Source organism: Bactrocera latifrons, unplaced genomic scaffold (genome assembly GCF_001853355.1).
Source record: "Bactrocera latifrons isolate USDA-ARS-PBARC rearing strain unplaced genomic scaffold, ASM185335v1 scaffold_36, whole genome shotgun sequence".
Lineage (NCBI taxonomy): Eukaryota > Metazoa > Arthropoda > Insecta > Diptera > Tephritidae > Bactrocera > Bactrocera latifrons.
Genome location: NW_017537001.1, coordinates 49,880 through 70,366, shown reverse-complemented (window position 1 = coordinate 70,366; position 20,487 = coordinate 49,880). Strand labels below are relative to the sequence as shown.

At 38.2% G+C, this 20,487-nt stretch overlaps 1 protein-coding gene across 4 annotated transcripts in view; it reads left to right on the top strand.

Moving 5' to 3' along the window:
* The window catches only part of LOC108971807 (protocadherin-like wing polarity protein stan), a 115,001-nt gene that overhangs the window by 68,646 nt on the left and 25,868 nt on the right, over positions 1-20,487 (top strand). For all 4 annotated transcript variants that reach the window (XM_018938092.1, XM_018938094.1, XM_018938091.1 and 1 more), the window contains exon 5: positions 18,492-20,467. In XM_018938092.1, the coding sequence (XP_018793637.1) occupies positions 18,682-20,467 (1,786 nt within the window). In that variant the 5' untranslated portion in view covers positions 18,492-18,681. The remainder of the gene's footprint in view (positions 1-18,491; positions 20,468-20,487) is intronic.

Here is a 20,487-nt window from a genome sequence, read left to right as displayed (position 1 = left end):
GTTGAGCAAATATTAGCAACTAGTCTAAAACACACAGTTAAACAGTACCCTGACATTCTGATCTCACTTTTCAATCGTTATGGCTTATTTACTAGTGGAAGGAATCATCGAAAACCGGAGTGCGGGACTTTAATCCGCTAAACCGAACATACTCTCATCTCATGTCTCTCCCACGGGATCACTAGGCTAACCATAACTTCATGGAAGAGAAGAAGACATTTAAGTGGCCTCTAATGTATGGACTGACTGACGCCTCAACTGTTGCAAATGTCTCAATCTTATCATAATTGGAGCTGCCACTTCGCTGATAACTTTCCATTTCACGGAGAACTCGCACATAAGTACATTCGAAGTTTCCACCATGAGACTCCTTTCAATGGTGATTTTCAGCTTTTCCCTTTATACTTGAAAACCGAGAGTTATGCACATACTCTAGTTCAAAGTCAACTATACACTCTGTACACGTCGAACAATATGGACTAAAGACATGACGCTATTTGTATAGGTCGCATCTGAAGCACCCATGACCCAGTAATCTTTACCATCTTTGGTTAAGGTGGAAATCCAGGTCCCCACGAATAGATATGTCTAGAACCTGTATGGTTCACTGCCATTTGCATTGTCACCGTTGATACATCATAGTGCTGGTTTTGATTCTCTGCTCTCTTTTTACTATGGTAGATGTGTCTGCTAAGTTGTATATTCGCACGAACTCGTCCTCCTGGATGTCATTCGGCGCCATACTGGCTAATACTTAAGCAGTGTCATTTGATATGGTTCGGAAAACACTACGCAATGCGTTAATTAGTCTAGCATATGATTTTATGTCTACCGCCTGATTGCCTTAGCTATTAAAAATCTGCCTGGAACTTATACAGCCTTTATTTGCCATCACTCTAGATAAAGCCAAGTTGGCCAAGTTTCCCTTGAGTCTTAAGTGCACTCTCACACCAAGGTACTTAAACTGTTATTGTGAAGTAATCTCACATTCTCCTAAGTTGAGCAATATGTTTTCTTTAATTTTCCTGGAGCTAAAGCGCAATATTTCTGTTTTCTGCTCAGCCAGACTCATGATAGCAAACCATTTTAACAAACCAATTGATCTGGAAGTCATCCAGATGCTTAGCCACTGCTACCACTATGAGATCATTCGCATATGCGATTGTTTTCTTATTTTTAGGTTAAAGTATCTTTATCGTCAACATCAAGTTCCATAGTAGTGGGCCTAAAATCGAGCTTTGCGGTACTCCACTGGATATATTGTAGCTCTGAGTGCCTTTGGCCATATCGAATAACAATCTTCTATTTTTAAAGTAGCTCACTATAATATTTATCAGATTATGAGGAGCGCGTATTTTGTAGAGAGCCAGTCCTCCCACTTTGCGGCGTTGAACGCATTCTTCACATCCAGAGTTATTTGCTTTAATTTTTTACCCAGCTAATGGTATTAATCAACGCCATTTGCTTCAATCCGTTTCATTGGGATTTTTCAAAAACTGTCACATTTCGATAATCCCTTAGATATATTATAGCCTATATTCACAAGTGTTAATATAGTAATACGATTTTTCAATTTGTGTCGCGCTAGTTTAAAGCTGGGTATGCAAATCTTCAAAAATATTACAACCGCTGCCTACGTTCCGGCGCAATGAAGTAGAGGTAGAACTGGTAAAGAAAAATAAGTCCGAAATGAGAAATCAAAAGCAAATTGAAGTGTTAATTTGGCAGTCGAAACTAAATTTATCATGACTATTCGATGCGTGCGTCGAAAGAATCAGTACTGCTGAAGGTGCTCTTATCCACTGAAAATACAGAGATTTAGAAAAAACTTTTTCGTTGAACGTTTTAGGGATTAAAGCTTCTTGCAGTTGACTTTTTAATTGAGGCGTCAGAACATCAATCATGTTATTAGATATCATCATCAGATCATGCCGATTGAATTTTGTATGCTACCTTGTCGTCAATCAATACAAAGTATTCTGTATAAAAGTAGTTAGTTGCCTTGATTTTTCATATTCCGTGCATATTCTCGCAAGAAACCTTGTGTTATCGAAGATATGAAAACATTAGGATACCTTCTAGGCGCTTTGAATCAGGTTAGGGTGGTTGAGTGATTCATTCCGAAGACAGGTATGAGCTCCAATATGAGAATCAATGACTTCAGAACCCTTAGCTTATAATATTACTTATAGAAAATGAAAGAGCATCAAATTTGCACAAAAAGATCGAATTTCAAAGCACTGCCTGTCTATAAATAAAAAACCAGTTAATGGATACTGCGTTGAACAAGATTTAGCTAAATTCAGCCTGCACGACTAAGGAATATGTGTTGAGACCATTCTCGAGGGGTCTTCAACGAATTGATATATAAGAGAGTACCGAAAGCAGCACCTCATTTTAAGCTGAGCAGAATTACCCCGATGGAAGGATCTTTATATGATGGGTCAAAATTTATAGGGAGGTTTTGGGTGGTGCCTAAGTATTATCGAAAACTGTTGATAAAACTATAAAAATTATGATATAAATAATTTATTTTTAAAGGATAAATTTTTAGAGAAAACTTTTTCTGATTAGAAAGGCAACATTGACAAATCGCCTAAAATTAGTCATGCCAAACCTCGAATATTATTTACGAATTAATTTTCAGCGAATACACAACCTTTGGATTAGTCACACTTGCTCACACACACATTAAACTCATATACAAAAAAATTACTTACGCGCTCTAAGCTCAGCCGCTTCTAATTGGCACTTGCCACTTCAGCTCTTCAGCTGCTCCTCAGCTATTCGTCACCACTTCAGAGACAGTAAGTTCGGCTTTTCACTAGACAGTTAACTCCGAAAAGTGCGCAGGCAAAATTAGTTGCTTACTTTATATTAATATGCGCATAACGGTATGTAAATTTGTGTGTGTATTTGTTGGTTTTAGGTTTAAGCTTTAATTACATTTTATTTGCCGGCCTAGAAAGTGTGCAAATATTCTGCTATTAATGCACTAAATTGCGACATGTTTGCATGCGACACGGCGTATACGTAACACACACTCCGCAGCAGCTCAAACTTCAACAACTTCAAAGTGCAGCGGCGTGAAAGGAAGTTCTATGCCATGGAGACAGCTCAAAAATGCAAAACTTCGCCGCGAGCGGCATACAAAAATGCATAAAAAGAAACAAAAAACAACAAAAAAGAGTGAGTTGCACAGTCACGCACACAACTGCTGGTGGCATGCGACAGTTGCATGAGTTGCTGCAGTCGTTGCCGCCGCACAACACTAACTATTTTCCCTCAGGTGCACCACTCAAGCACCAACACACACACACACACGCACGCATGCTTGTGCCTACTGGCGTACAAGTATGCTGTGGTCCTTGTACTTGCATAATCAAATCGCTCGTTAGTTGCTTACTTTACTTTGCTTTGGCGCTGCCTCGCTCTGCGCACTTTGTAAGCCTAAAGGATGGTTTTAATTTGTTGCAATTGTGCACATAAACCGCTGCTGGTATGCACACCTCTGTGTGTGTGAGTATGTGCCTTTGTATGCGTAGGCGTATATTGGCGCTTGGTTTGTGCGCCTTCAACGCCAGCGCTCCCACTAAACCAGGGAGTTCATTTATCTTGCGAGCACTTGCTTCGGCTTAGTAGGAGTCTGTGTGAGTGTGCCTGCGCACGGTAGTGGCGTTGAGCGGGCGTTCACGTACAGTGGCGGTTGAGAAACAGGTGACAATGACAGCAGCGGGGGAGCAAAGTGGTGTCTGCGATAGCGTGAAAGCAGCTATTCCTCACTCCCTCTCCCCTCACTGTTCTCTCATTCTCTCTCACTTGTGTGTGTGTTTATAAGAAAATGTATAGATTTATAAGTGTAGTAGATAGATACGAGGGTGTATCACTACAGTCTCACACCACTACACTTGAGCACTCCTAAACTTGCGCACAAGAGCCTCGGTTTGCTTAGCTACGTGTTGGCGTTTGATGGCTGGCGCTAAGGCACTGTTCAGCTGAGTGCAATGAATTTTTAATTAAATTTAGCGGTAAACAAATCAAAAGATAACAAATGAAATTAAGAATCAAAGGCGAAAGCTTAACATTTCAAGTCGATGTTGCGGCTCCTTTGAATGGGATGTGGGTGCTTTTATAAAAAATATGCGATGATGCAGACATTTACACTTGTTAACACGCACTTACGAGGCATGTGTTGGTGTTTACTTTATAAATTGTCGCAAAGTAGAATAGTGCCACCTATTTTCAGTTATTGGATATAGCTGTTGCATACATACGTATAAGGAGACCTTATGAAAAATATCCCATAAAATATTTATTAAAAAATAAACAAAATATTTCACGGTTTTCGTGATTAGACGTGCCTTTTTGTCAGCTTTAGAACCCGGACTTTGTTTCAAAATTACGTTTCTTCTCTATCTAACAATAGAGATTCTCAGTATAAGGAAGCTCCGCAAGACGTCACACTGAGGACGCGAGTAGTAGGTCACTCCAACTGTCGGATAATATTATCTTCTAGGGATATAAGCAATTATTATATTACCGGAATCCAATATTTTTGCATTAAATTGACATTTTTTTAGCATAGTTACAATGATCCAATTTAGGTTAAAAGTGCAGGGTTTTCGTCGAAAGTGTTCGAAAATGGGTGAAAATTATGAAGAAATTCGCTATATTTTGAAATTTTTGTATAAAAAAGGAAAGAATGCCATGCAGAAAATACGCTTAATACTAAATATACAAACTTTCAAAATACCAGCAAACTTTTCGCGTCCGACTCTTAATTGCTGTATATTTATTTCACTATTTTCATTGTATGCGGTATGCAATATAAAAATTACTTTGTCTAGACAGGAGACAAAGTAGGAAACGACACGCGATGTTCTACGAATAAATATGTTCATGTTGTGGCAAGAGCATAGCATCAACACACTGTAATAAATGTTCATAGATGTGAGTGCATGATGTGTTTGAGGCTACCAAACTGGAAATAGTGGGTGATAGTGAAGCCTTAAGGGGGAGTTTAGGATATAGCATTACTAAGAGTGTTTATCCGTCTGCATGGTAGTCGAAGCTTAATCCAAGACGCGAAGTTTAACTCTGAAAATTATTAGTTATTGTTAAGAATTCAGTTAATCTCGTTATTGTGTTGGCTAATGTAATAAGAATTTGATGAGCAACGTAATTCACAAAAAAAAAAAAACAAAAAAAAAAACAACATTACCTTCTTTAAACTGAATCTTCTTCCACCCACTTTTTTAACTATTTCTTCACACAAAATGTATATTTTTGATATTAATATTAGTGTTTTCTTTTTAATTTCGCGTATACTATAACATATTGTAATTTAATAAAAGTTAAATTTCCTGCTAGGTATTTAATCTCTTATGAAATGATTTCTATAATGACCTCAGGAACTTTGCCAGCAGAAAATAAACACAGCGTAAACAATTTCAACAAGTTAAGCACATATCCGTGATCACAATCAAATTTTTACACATAGATGACCTGTAGGAAATTGAGATATTGTAATAGTTATTGCTCTATATACTTCATTCAGTCAAAAATTTAACAACTGAATGTTTAGGCTATAAGCCGCTATGTTTCGCAACAGAATATATAATTTTTATGTTTTCAAAAAAACAAAAATCTCTTTAAATTTAATAATAGATCTATTGTATTTACTTTCAAAATCCTTCGAAATTTCGTCATATTTTCATTACTTAAAATTTTTCCTACTGGGTTTTCTCTTATAGTCTCATAGCCTTCCTACAAACACACTCACATGCATTACTCTGCCTTGGACTATCCTTTCAATTTTGCCCTCTTGAGTCCTCATTCGCCACTTTAATATCACGCAATGTGCTCGTATGACAACGTGAAGACAGTCTCTCACAGCAAAACTTCAGGGCGTAAGGATAATGACTCTACAGACTACGCAAAGTTATTTAATCTAATAGTTAAAGTTTGAGTGCTTCACCAAAAGCAAAAATCTATTTAAAATTTTTACGCGTTTTCTAAAAGTTTGCAAAAATGTGTACAGATACCGTTATGCAAGTACTTGAACTTAATGAAAGACTCATAACTGCATACTTTGCTCTTTTTTTGCTTGCTTGCTCATTTCGCTGCCTTTGMCTTTTGCTGCTTTGCTTTGCCTTGTGCAAGGGCTTTTAATTAGTTTGGCATTTAAAAAAAATATATATGAAAATATGTATTTTGTGAGTTTAAGCATGGTGTAAGGCAAAATAATATCAGGAACTTTGGGAAAAATTTTATGTATGCGTGACCTTTTTGCTTTTAGCATGATAATTTACCCTTTTTTGTGAGTATTTAGTATTTCAGTTACCATTGAATATGTTAATTAAGAGAGCCACTGTCTCCTACAGGCTGCTTCTATAAAAAGTCAGATGGTGAGAGAGATGCTTATAGGAAGCTCAAAATATTTATAGAAACTATTTTGTAATTTTTTTTTTCACGGTCTATATGGTAAGTAGGCCCTTAATATGAGTTACTACTAACCCAAACTAGCTAAAAAAACTAACCGGAAGCACCTTTAGAAAATAAATACATTTTTTATAGAAAAATTTGTGTAATTTGTATTTAAGGTTTACGATTGAAATTTTTGAACGAATTAACTTTTTGGAAATTATTTTCTAAGCTATTTTGAGGGAAAAGCAAGATTGAAAATTGATTTCTATTGGGTCTCAAGTGTTGAGGGAACTTGATTATTGTCCTATATTGAAAACATTGTTAAAAAGCTACAGTCCTTGTCCATTTTTACTCAAACATGTCAAACCATGTATCTAATAGGGAGTTCATCTTCATCACGAAGAAAACTTCAGCCGAAAGTCATGTGAACATGCTATAGCTGAGCGATCTGGCCAAAAATGGTTTATACGAATTAAAAATGTGGATTTTTTCTTTGAAGATGAAGGATGTCCTGGAGGGTCAAAAAATTCGATGATGATAAGCTGGAGGTATCACTCGATTGTAGAAAAAAACAAGCAAAACAAGCGCTTCGTAGAATATTTAAGAATTAATCAAAAAACCATTTCAAAACGTTTAAAAGTAGAAAATTGGGTGTCATACAAGTTGAAGTCAAAAAGCCTTATAAAACGGTTTTTGATGTCAGAAATGCTGCTGGAATTCTACAAAGAGTAGCCGTTTTCGCATCAAATTTCGACTGACTGAAGACAAAAAATCATATGTGGAACCTGGCCCAACAGGCAAGTCAACGGCAAATCCGAGCCTTTACGGTAAAGTGATGCGCTGTATTTAGTATTTGGTCCGAATTATTATGAACTTCTAAAACCGAGCGAAACCATTGATGGCGACGCTATCATTACCAATTTATTAAATTGAAGCGAGCGATTGTCGAAATACGACCAAGATTTGCTATCATGGCAACGCTGTGTTGCAAGACCGGTTAACAGCTATTCGAAAAGTCACTGCGTCTGGGTAGTTTTGCCTTAGCCGCCTTATAGCTGAGACCTTTCCTCTTCTGATTATAATTTATTCCGGTTGGTTAATCCCTCATTGAAGTTCACATTTATGTTTACATTAAAAGATTGTATAAAAATTTACTTGATTCATTGTTCGCCGCCTAGTCGGTACTTGTATTTTGCGATGGAATGCACAACTTGCAGACATATGGGAAAATGTGATGACTTCAGATAGGCCATACTTTGTACAATATAAAAACTTCGCGAAAAACCACGTTATCACTCGAAGGTACCTCAAAACCAGTTTATATGAAATATTGTGTCTTAATTTTAAGGACTTTTGATTATATTACAGAGTTAAATTAAAACATCAACTCGCGATTGTGCCAAAATCAGACATACAAACAACCACACATACGCAAATGCTTGCCACAGACACACTCGCATAAACTAGTAGTCAATGAAGGAGTTTAAAGAAAAAAGCGGAAACAGCACGAAGCACTTTCGTATAAACAAATGAAACGATAGCTGACAGCGAGGAATCGTACACAAAAAGTTGTTGGGAAAAGGTGAAGGAGTTGATGGTGAAACTGTTGGAGTTACCTAAGCGAACTGAGAGAGAATTTTAATGGAAATTATAGAAAAAGAAAAGATTTTTAAAGGTTCATGGTATCAAAGTTCGTCAATGGAACAGAAATTCTTCTTCTAATGATATTATAATACTTTATGCCGTTTGATAAATGCGAGGCTACCGCTGAATGACTTATATTTAGAGCAGCATTTTCCTATAGGAAGCACTAAGAAACTTTAAGATTAACTGTTGAAGAGAGTAAAGTTTCACAATTCTACTTAAAAGTAACTGTTTACTAAAAAACTTGGAATATTCAACAAATTTATGTTCCCACGAACACACATACACACACATAAAAGCTAACATATATGTAGTAAGTAGGCGCTAACGGTTAGTTTATTTACCTTTCTTCACATATCAGCAGCATACAATCTTTTGAAATTTATTTGCTTAACTATGCCAAGCACATAAGTGAAATTATCTGTTGATTATACGCTTACCGGCGAATCGTTAGCGCCCAAGAAGGCTTGGCAGTAATTATAAGCTAAGCGCGCTTGCGCTGAGAAAGTGTTACGATGGTCTAAGAGCAGCCGTGGCAGATAATCAAGGCCAAATAGATTATGGTTTTATACTCTTAAGACCGTTAGCGCATACGCTATATACTCGTACACACACATACATGTGCACGCAACGAGTTCAGCATCTGGAGCAAATTTGCCTTGCGGCTACTAATTCTACTTGCAACTTGACGGTGCTCTACTCGCATTATCAACATTTTAATTGCTTTTGCAAAGGAAAGTGTTGAATTTTAGCGTTCGTGTTGTTGTGCTACTTTTCTGTAAACCTGTAATATGTTTTATGAGATTTTAAAGAGCGTCTTTAAAAGTTGCTGTGGAAATCTGAAGTCAACACTTGCACGTATGTGGACTAATTTACTTCTATCTTATATTTATGCTGCTGAAGTTTTAGGGTATAAATTCTGTTATTGCTGGAAAGTTCGGCTTTACTGCCTACAAACCCTTTTTAATAAGAGTTAACGATTCCAGTCAGAAATATGAATCCTAGTGGTGTTAACAGACTTATGTCCTTTCCGTGTGACGATCAAAAAAAATAATACAGATATCCAGCAATTTTATCTGTTGAAATTATGCCCATCACTTAGAGTTTGCATATTCAATTTTATAGCCGAACTCGCTTCTATTTTGAATCTTACTATTTCTAGAGCTCTATAATTTTAATATTTAATATATATGTATATACATTTACATGAAAATATGTTCGTGTACTTCAAATACCCTGATGAAATTATTATTAATTTAATTATAAAGAAAATTTAACATATGGCAACCCTTCTCAAAAATATATCGAATATAACTCTTGTTTAAGCCTATTTATCTTGATAACCATATTGTGATATGTTATTAACTTTAATACTTTATTTATAAAGTGTAGTGTAAACAGGTGGCAACCCTTCTCGAATACACCCCTGATAGAAAACTGGCGTCAATCTGTTTAATTTGATACCAATATATATTATTTTGCTTATTTTATTGATTTTACTCTAAAGACAGTATAAAAATGTGGCAACTTTTCTGAAAATACATCTAAGTGAAATATTGAATGCTGGTGTTTAATTTGATATCCATTGTTATAGGTTAATTACTTTATTACTTCAATTGTTAAGTAAAATTTAAACAGGTGGCAACTCCTCAAAAAACGATTCAACAGATCTCTTGCTTAAACCTGTTTAATTTGATACCCATGACGTGGTATTTCATTTAATTGTAAAATAATATTTAGAAAAGTGGCAACACTCCCCAAACAAACATTTTATCAACTACAATATTTCTGTCTTATTCGTTACTATAGTTGATTAAAAGTAAACATCAGATAATTCTGAAATTCCAAAACATTATAGACCGTAACTTTAAAAACTGTTGGATTTTCGCCCAGCCATGCAAGTACCGACACTTCACAGCTCCAGTCTCGAAGATTTTAAATATTATCAGATTATTTATTTATTCTAAGTCATTTTCAGTTCTTCCAAGTTTTCACTAGTTATTCTAGATATTTTCTTGTCATAAGCTAAAGGTATTAGAAAATAGGTACTGGCTAAATGAGTATGTGCTACTTCTATAGAAAGAAAATAATTGAGAATTTGCGCTGCGGCCTATGGTCTATCGGGCCCATTCCATAGTCCCATTAGCATTTTTAAAGGCCAATTACTTTCAATTTGGCTCAGTAACTTATTTAAATGTTTTGTCAAAAGCTTTTTGAGCCAATCCCTCCACAGACCCAACAGGCCTTTACCCATTTGATTTTGTTTAGAAATCCATTTAAGCTTTTTATGCCAATGTTACGAGCAAGCCACTTATTTCCCCAAAGAAAAATCCATTTAAACGAGCGTGCATGAACTTCACATATGTCAAGAGAATAAAGGCAACAACCAGTATACAAAAACAATTTCTAAACTTTCAAAATTTGACAAATAAAGTCGATGAAAACAAAAACTAAGTTAGCAAACTAAGCAGACAAGCATGTCATGGCGCTGCTGCTGACCCAAACCTTTGAACTAATTTAATTTCGGTGTTTTGCTTTATTCACTTATTCCTTTTTAATTTGAATAAATGCAAAATGAGCTAAAAGCGATCGCCTGCACGACAATAAAAAAATAATGAAAAGTAAAGCAAGAGCAACTGCATGAAACTATGACAAGCCGAAAATTTGTTAAAACTTTTAAAACTCATAACCGTTTTGCATTAATGTCTTCGTGTATGTATGCAAAGGCACGTGGAGGGTTCGTTGCTGCAAAGCGGCTGAAAAGACGCAGTTGTGGGAAACAAAAGCAAAAACAAGAAACGAAGACAGATAAAAATGACAAATTGCACGAGTAAAGCATTTAATGAGCGACATAAAGTTTTCGACCACAGAGTTGGCGGTTGGTAGACTGCAGTCGGCAAGCCACCAGACGGTAAAGCCTGCTCGTCTTTGCAAAAGTTGCGGAACTTGTTTGTGGAGTTCTATCACTAGTGAAATGATAGTGAGTTGCCTTGGAAAAACATACCACTTACTTAAATAAATTTCACGCCATGTTATTAAATTGTGAATTTTTCACAGCGGAGACTTCTTTCGACTCCGTCCAACAATCTTTCATCAGCATATTAATTAATAAATGTGCTCGCACTCGTCAAATTCAAAGTTCTGAGCAACTGTTAGGAACTAGTCTATGGAAGATCAACTTTTCGAAACTTGAACACAATAAATGCTTTTTAAGAGTCTTGTGTTGGAGTCGAAAAGTTGTCATATGCTCAGAGGTCAATGTTTCCACGGGTATATCAAGTTGTGTGAGAATGAATTTTCGGAATGCGTCGAACATTCTTACTAACTCTAACTCTTAGATAAGTGATTAGTTCATATTTCTATTTTTATATATTAAATGGTAGACATTATAAGGAACGTTTCAATGGCAGAATTATGCTCAGATTCAGAAAAATTCTCAATGCAACCAAACTAAATTCACCAACACTTTTCTGAGAGGAAATTTCTTACTTTCACAGAACCCGGAGAGAGTACTAGGAATCAATGTATCAACATGAATTTTGCTACCAGTGTAATTCTATATAAGACAATCTATGAATCTTTCAGTTACAGACTAAACACTATCATATTAGAACTCATCCAGATACTCGATTTGCTTGGTTCGGTTTCTACTGAAAGATACCGGAAATCCATTTTGCTGTGAGTTTTTTGGTCCATCAAGCAAATAACTTGAGCCTTTTCACTGCTAGTAATAAGGCAGAATAATATAGCGACAATACAGAACTTTTAAGTGGATTTTTTTTTTCGAGTAAAAACAGTTCTCTTGTATACCCAAATTGACCCTGATTGGTTCTTATAAACCACGCATGCAAAACGTATCTATAAATGTTTGTTTAAGGTTTATAACAAACGTATTGAAAGTGTAAATAAGTGTGAAACACGTGAAAAAATTATTTTTACAATCCGGGTCAAATTTGATCAGAGAGTAATTAGTTTTTTTTTTCTAAGGCTTATAGCAAATGTATTAAAAGTGTAAATATATGTGAGCATGCTTGTATTGATGCCATGTTTACAGCGACAATAAAGCTTTTGCATTGAAATACGTGAAAAATTAGTTTTCCAATCCGGGTCAAATTTGATCAGAGAGKGAAATTTATTTATTTCGGTCATTAAAACTTTAAAGAACATTTAATAGAATTCACTCTATTTAAAATTAATTATGTGAAGGCAACAGTACGAAATCGCCTACCGAACGCGGAAAGATTTCATTGCGGACTTTCTTGTAAAATGAAAATATAGTCGAGATTCTCAAACAAAAATTTTCTCTAATTTTCGTTTTAAACTCAACTGAGATTTCAACACAAACGACCGGAACGGAAAAATAACTTAAGAAATTATCTGAAAAAAAAAAAAAATAACAATAATTTTTTCCATTTCGCAGTTTATTGCATTCTGATTTTTTCGTTTAATTTAGACTGTTTCCACATTTCCCAAAAACGCTATGGGAAAGGCGAGCATATTCTCCCACATAAAATCAACATTAATTTATCGCACTTCAGAACACTTTATTTAAAATTTTAATGAAATTGTAAAATCAATGCATCAATTGTCAGCGACTCTTCACCCATTAACTTTTGCCATTTCACCAAATTGAATTACGCCACACACATTCACACACATGCACGCCCCCACAGATATGCGCACACGTCGGCGCAAATGAACTCGCGCGCTCACTCACTTAATTGAACGATTGAACTGTTGCATGCCACATGGGCGGCATGATAAAGCAGCAAACGCCAAAATCTGCATTGGCAAGTTATGCAACAAAAGTGTGTGCGTTTGGTGCACATTGCGTGTTAATTACGTAGCATGAAATTGAAAAGCGCACAAATGGAAAAAATTAAATTAAAAAGCTCCATAAAACTATGTATTTAATTAAATTCCTTTTCAAATCGCGGCGAGCGCAAACACAGCAAGTTGATATATTGTATGCGTGTGGCATAAGTCGCGTGCAACGGCGACCGACGCGCAACAAAACATGATGCAAAAGGAGAAAGACAATAAAAGCGGAATTAACCATAATTCACCTACAATGCACATGTTGTGCGCAACGYTGTTGTTGTTGTTGCTATTCTGTTATAATTCCTGTGTACATTTGCTGCTGCTGCTGCTTCTTCACACGGCGCGTTGTTGTTTTTGTGCTTATAATATAATTTTTTCTTCAGTTTGAAATTCGCTCGTTTTGTTCACGCCGGCAAAAGCGTTTTCATGGTTCGTTGAACGGAAAATATAAGCGCTGCAGTGTACGGATGTGTGTGTGTGCTTGTAGCCGAAGGTGTTTAATGTGGGCTGAAAGGTGCTCAAAATGGGCCGGAGGGCGGTGGCAAGCAGAGAACACTATGCATCGGTGCGGTAAATGAGTGGGTTCCTTATTTGAGGCGGGAAAATATTGCTCATGCAACATGCGACATGCCACTCGCAGGCTTATAAGCACATATGCTTACTGCATTTTAAACTTGGTAAAGTCTCAGCGGGCCGCAATGCGGCGCACATATGGTGGGATGATTGCCGAAGGAAACTAATAAATGACTGAAAAGCGGCACACTTATGTGATGGCATGCGGCGCACTATGCGGCAGGCACTGAGCCATATGCGAGCAACATTGTGAAAATGTTGTGTTTTTGCAAATATCGATCAATTTTGAAGTTCATTTTCAATAAATAATTCCACTAGTTATCCGACTGAGTCGATTTAAAAAAAATTTATTGAATCAATCATTACAATTCTTTAAAAACTTTCAAAATATGCTCCTTCTGTGTGTGCATTAAAGGCTACACACAAGGCATTCTACGGAGTAGCCTTGAGAGCCGAAGTGTATGCTGCTTAGATCCTCTCTGATCGGCCTTTTCAGGCAAGGAATAAAAAAAAAAAACAAAGTCCGCGTGGCCACATGTGGGCTGTAGGGCGTCTGCGGAAGTGTTGGGATGACGGCCTTAGTTTGGTAGCTGGTCAAAAGAAAAAGGATGTGAGCCGAGGCGTTGTCGTGGTGCAATTTCCACTCGGCTGCGATGTCTTGTCGGACCCAATTGTCCCTTCGTTTGAGTCTCCTGAAGACTTCCAAGTAAAACTTGGCATTGACGATTTGTCCAGAAGGAACAGATTCATAGCGGAGGAACAAATTCATGCTGCTTGTCCTGACTCTCCAGGTGCTCAGAGACAACTGACCAGCCGCTCGTTTTATAGCGAGAAACGCACTCTACCGAATCCAGTCGGTGCGCACACGCTCTGAAGTACATTCGCAGCGGCAGAAATTCAGCCCTATTACTTTCCAGACAAATTCTATATTGAGAACATGCAATTCGACGAAGTTGAGCTACTACCAGGCTTCGGGACCAAAAAAACAGCAAGAAAGCACAATTACAGCTCTTTATGTAGACCATCCTCCAGGATCTCGAACTTACTAATACCCCCACATATGCTGTCCTCCAATATATTACGTATATACTCCATGTAATGTAGTAGCATGCCACACTTAATACGCATGTGTTGCAACATATGCATGCCGCCGCCTTAAGTGGTGTCAAACTTTATAAAAACATTCTCATATGAACTTGTTTGCGCGCGATACTTAAGCTTTCGCGTCGCGCTTGCCACTCGCTTTTGTTGTAATTATGTTGCGGCTTACCGCGACAATAACTTGGCTGTTTGTTGTTTTTCGCGGTATTCCATTATTTTCTTGTTACCTTGATTTATGACACATTACATTAATCGTCGCTGTCGTTAGCCAAAAACTCAATTTTCCCCGCCTCTGCCTCGTTTCTGTCTTTTTCGTGTGTATTTGTGTTGGCAGTGTTGCACTTTGACTCACCCTAATTGTCTTCTACCTGTTTGCTTGCGCCGAATTTGGCGTTGCCTTCGCGTTTTAGCAGCTCCTACTTGCCAAATATGCTTCCTACAACTTAATTGAATTTCCTAAATTTTCAAACTTTTGACAAGCAAATTTATGCCAATTACACCTTGAGCACATGCAGACATACTGACATTTGTAAGACATAATACTTTGAGGTTTGTGTTAAGAGAATATATTGACGAAAGATTCAATTAAAAAATGCTTTTTTGTTTTTCAAAATACTTATATTGCGAGTTTTGTAATTTGTCTTCTTAACTTTATTTATCTAATACCTGTACACACATTAACTACTGCAGCTCTTCTTCGAACACAAAATGTTGAAAAAATTATGTAAATTCTTCATTTTCTGAATGATCGAATGATCGAGACAACTTTTGTCGATATTTCCACCGGCTCACAAACAACACCAAACCGTTGTTTTTCTGAAGGAAATGGCAGCTCTTGAACCTCTTTAGATTGCTCCTTCTCTCAAATGAGGCAAATTTGTTTGTTTACATACAAAATTAACCAGAAATGGGCCACATCGCTGATCAAAATTTGGTTCGAAAACGTCAGATCTTCTTGGAACTTTTCAAGAGCCCATAGAGTGAAGAGATGCCGCTTGGGAAGGTCGAGTGGCCTCAGTTCTTGTACAAGCTGTATTTGGTACACTTTCAACTTAAGATCTTGTCGTAAAATGTGCTAAGACCTTCCCTACGTAAGTCCGAGTTGCTGCGCACGTTGCCGAATCGACTTTAGACGGTCTTCGTGTACACTAGGGTGGGTCGATTCCGGACTTTTTTCGATTTGGGATTTCTAATAGTGCGCAAAAGTTGCCTTAGTACTTCCTGATTCCAATGCAACTTTTTGTTTTGAGATCGGATTGCATCTTCAACCCCAACTCCGGCCTTGAAATTTCGGAAATTCTCCTAAAATCGTGAAATTGTCTACCTAGCGCCTGAAATACGCATCTCATGGAAAAATGTATAAAACAAAAGTTATTTGTCACGTCATTTRCTACCGAAATGGTATGTGATCATGGCCGTAGGACGAACCGTTCCCGAGATACGAGCGAAAATGCGGCGTGCCACAGCGCAAGGTGAAAATTGTTGCAGCTCTCAGCTAACCTGTATTGGTCACCCAGAAACCACGGGTGGAGTCTGAATCAGTGTGAAATTTATTGATAAAATCAAAGTTTGAACTAAACTTTGACTTAATTTGACAACAGGCAACTTTTCGCAATCAGGGAGCAGTTTACCTATGTCGCCAGAGAATGTATCTGGACTGTATGTGTTCGAAAAGAGCACGAAACGGAAGTTCGTTGAAATGTAGAAGACAAACAACGCACTGTAATGGCCTACCTATTCTTTCTTCCAGTTTCCGAATGAATCCACCTTTCCAACCTGTGTTCGTGTTGGTGCCATCAGCACCGACAGTTTCTAGATGTTCCACATCAACTGAATTGTCTTGTAAATGTTGCCTTATAGCTTGCGTCTCATCCTCAGCTGACCCGGAAGCAGAGGTGACGTGGCCAAAGTAATGACAACCAAGTTCTGGTATGAGAGAAATATGTTCCTCTTTGACAGTGTTGCGGTAGTACTTTTCACCTTCGCTGACTTATGTAAGTGCATTGTCTTTGCGGCCATCAAAATACAGCCCATATACAGAGTCAATACTTTCGGTGTTTTGGAACTTAACTCCAACACTTTGTTTTGTCCGACTAATCTTGCGTTTGTCAGTGACAAAGCTAGTCTGATTCTCTGTTATCAAACCTGCTTTTTTGGCATCCAGAAAAGCAGATGAAACAATCAAGGCCGCTGCTCTATCACTTACTCCAAATCTTTGGGCAGCTAAAGCAGTGTGTTCCAATACTAGTGTGTTTTGTTTGGTTTTAGAGGATGGAAGAGAAAATGCATCATCAGCATCGTTTTTGGAAGAATCCATGTGCGACGCACCTACATTGTTGTCGTCTGTATGAGAGTCTGGCTGATCTGAATGGTCACGTGTTCTAGCTGATACTATTCTGGTAAGTGTTGATGTTTAATGACGTTTTAAAAGCTTTTCTTTACGTTCAYTTTTCTTTGTAATCTTTTTTGTTTCAGGTAGATCAACACTTCCAATGCGACCAATTCTTCTGGTTATCCGGTCCAAGATGGAATGGTTGTTCATTGATAGGAACTTTCCTTTCCTTTGGACAAGAAGAAAAATAAACGCATTTACAAACAGCGATGTCGAAGCGCAAAACATATTCTTTGCAGGACGTGAATTTTCGTAATAAAGTTGAACTTACATTACATATATCGTATTTGGCAAAAAACTCAATTAAACTCATATCAGATTGTGCCGGCAATAAATTTGTGAGAAATTCAAGAATTGTCTGCCCACAATCTGGTTATTTAGGACGAATGATCCCTGTAGACCCCCTAAAACGGCCATTATTCCTTATTCCTTATTGAGCTTTGATACTGTCAAATGCATTCGTAGTGAACAGTTTCAATGTTAGGGTTCTTAGATACGTTCTCAAGAATAACAATCTCTACTCGGCATCTATCATTCACACGCATCATATCCAAAACGTTAAACCAAATGTGTTAAGTCGATCCATAATAGATGACGAGATCCTCTGCTATCTCACTGATGTCTACATGGCAATTTTACCTACACGACACTATTTCTTTAACTTTTTCGCTAAAAGCAAGCTTTTGGAAACTTCACGACCTTCACTGCTTCACTGAATACTTTGTGCCACACAAGTAACTACTTATGACAATGATTGAGTAGACTCTCCAAGCGATTTCTGGAAGACTTTCAATGATTCAATAGCCGTGATTATATTGGATACACAAAAGTTCAATTAAACACATTGTTACGTTGTGTTGCATTGTACAAATCGTCAGACAAAGCTTTTATAATATATCGTCGGCTAAAATGCAACAACAACGTCCACTGAAGAAACACGAAAATTACTGTCAAAAATAATAACCATTTTATAACCACAACTAAAGTTAGGTTTCAGTGTATAATAACCAATATATAACCGCTTTATAACCTAAACTCAAATTTTGTTTTTTGCAGCATCTCCCCAAATAAAATCGAAAATCGCTGTCAGATATAATAATCAATTAATATAACCATTTAATAACCACAACTAAAGTTAGGTTTCAGTGTCTAATATCCAATATATGATATATAAAATTTTGTTCCGATATGAGTGGTTTCGATTATATCCTTTTTCCTTCGCCTGTAAACTTATGAAAGGTGATGTTATTTAGCATTTTATGTGACGATATGTAGTTTCACTTTCATATAAATATGAAAGTCATGCTCTATTTGAAATGCAAGTCTGCCTTGCGGTTGGTTGTTGTTTTCATAATGTCATCCTACACTAGCGGTGGGCAGCCATCACCTTAGGAAAAGCCATAATGTGTTATATTAAATACGTAAATTAGTATAATTGCTAACCCACACACACATACACTGCCCAATTTTCAACCAATTAAGTAAATATGTAACGAATCCAGCTGATTTGCTCATTCTGCTCTGCTCATTTCAGATGCCACTAACAACAAAACACAGCACACGGCGAGTGCGTATTTAATAAACGCTGTGCAACGGTTCGGTGCGGTTGATTGCTGGTACGCGAACCACAACACACACACATACACACCCATCAATTGGGTGTTTTGCATACGCCAACGGCGTGTAAACATTTAAAACAAACACAAACACACAAGTAACGGAAAATGTTAGTTGTAACAGCGAGCCAACAGAAGAGTTGGCCCAGCAGTTGTACAGGTAGCGATGATAGTTGTTGTAGTAATGAAGTTGTGACGGGTAGCGAAGCAGATGACAACAACTATGGCAGCAGTTGTTGTTGTACACAAAAATGTTGCTATAAAGTGAGTAGTGGTGGGTGTGAGAGCAGTAGGGTCGGTGGTGCGCGCAGCAAAAGTCACGTGCCACGCGCCATTGCTGCTTCCTGGCTACACACATATCTGCTGCTCTTGATGCTCACCACCACACAGCTGTTGCACGCGGCGCACGGCTATTTGATAATCGTGCACGAGAACGTGCCGGCTGGCACGGTGGTCTTCAACGCGTCGGTCTACAAACTCGGCTCCGAACGCCATTACAAAATTAACGCACACAAATCGGCGCATTTCGTACATCACCTGGTGGCCGTCAACCACAAAGATGGCCAGATACAATTACGCAAGCAATTGAAATGTGATGGCATCTATTATCCGAATCTGTTCACCTTCTATGTGGACTCGACGTCGAATCGGCTGCGCAGCATCGACTACTACAGTCTGCCGGTGCGTATATTTGTGACGGGAAGTGACTGCAACGAGGATCGACGCATAGAGGAGGAGATGCATAGCCGGCACTATGAGGAGGAGGAGACGGGTTATTCGAAGCGACGCAGACGTTATATCGACACCATTGCACAGCCCGATCTACGCTACTTCGGCGCTTACTTGGCGCATACGAGTAACAGCGTCGAGCTGACGCCGCGCAGCACGGATGTGGATATGCTCAATCATAATAACAGTCGGCGTGAGTTCCGCGATGGCGACTTGATATTCGGCGATAATTTCGATAATGAGATGCGTCATCGTATACTTAGCCGTAAGCGACGCGCGAAGGAGCCGCTACAGTTGGAGCCGTCGCTGCATCGACGCATCTCGGATGCTAAGCAATGGATCTCGGAAACTTATGCCTCTTACGCCATACACACAACGGATAAATGGAATCAAATCTGCTTGCGGCGTTCGCAGTTTATTAACAATCTCAATGCTTTTTTGCCGAAATCGATTTGTCAGTATTGCAAGGTGAACTTTTTGGATGTGAATGATGAGCGCTTTGCGATCGAACATCAGAATCACGATTTGGTGGCCAGCCGTGATGTTTGCATACGCGAATCTATATGGAAGGTTAGCATCACCTTCAATATACGTTGCAATCGTAATGAGATCGTGGATTCGGATCATCGGCTGAAGATCGTCTATCATTATCAGGAGTTCAATGACACCGATATAGCGAAACGCGTGCGTCGTGAGCTGCGCAATCAGTCGCCATACTTCGAACAGGCGCTCTATGTCGCTTCTGTGTTGGAGGAGCAGCCGGCCGGTTCAGCGGTGACAACAGTGCGTGCACGCGATCCCGAAGACTCGCCAGTAGTATATTCAATGGTTTCGCTGTTGGACTCGCGTTCGCAGTCGCTCTTTAAAGTCGATTCGCGCACCGGTGTGGTTACAACGTCGGCGAGTTTGGATCGTGAACTAATGGATGTGCACTATTTTCGTGTAGTTGCTACAGATGATAGTTTTCCGCCGCGTTCCGGCACCACAACGTTGCAAGTGAATGTGCTGGATTGTAATGATCATAGTCCCACCTTCGAGGCTGAGCAATTCGAGGCCAGCATACGCGAAGGCGCCACAGTCGGTTCGACGGTGATCACTTTACGCGCCACAGATCAGGATATAGGCAAGAATGCAGAGATCGAATATGGCATTGAAAGTGTAACTGGTGAGTAAAAGCAAGTTTTC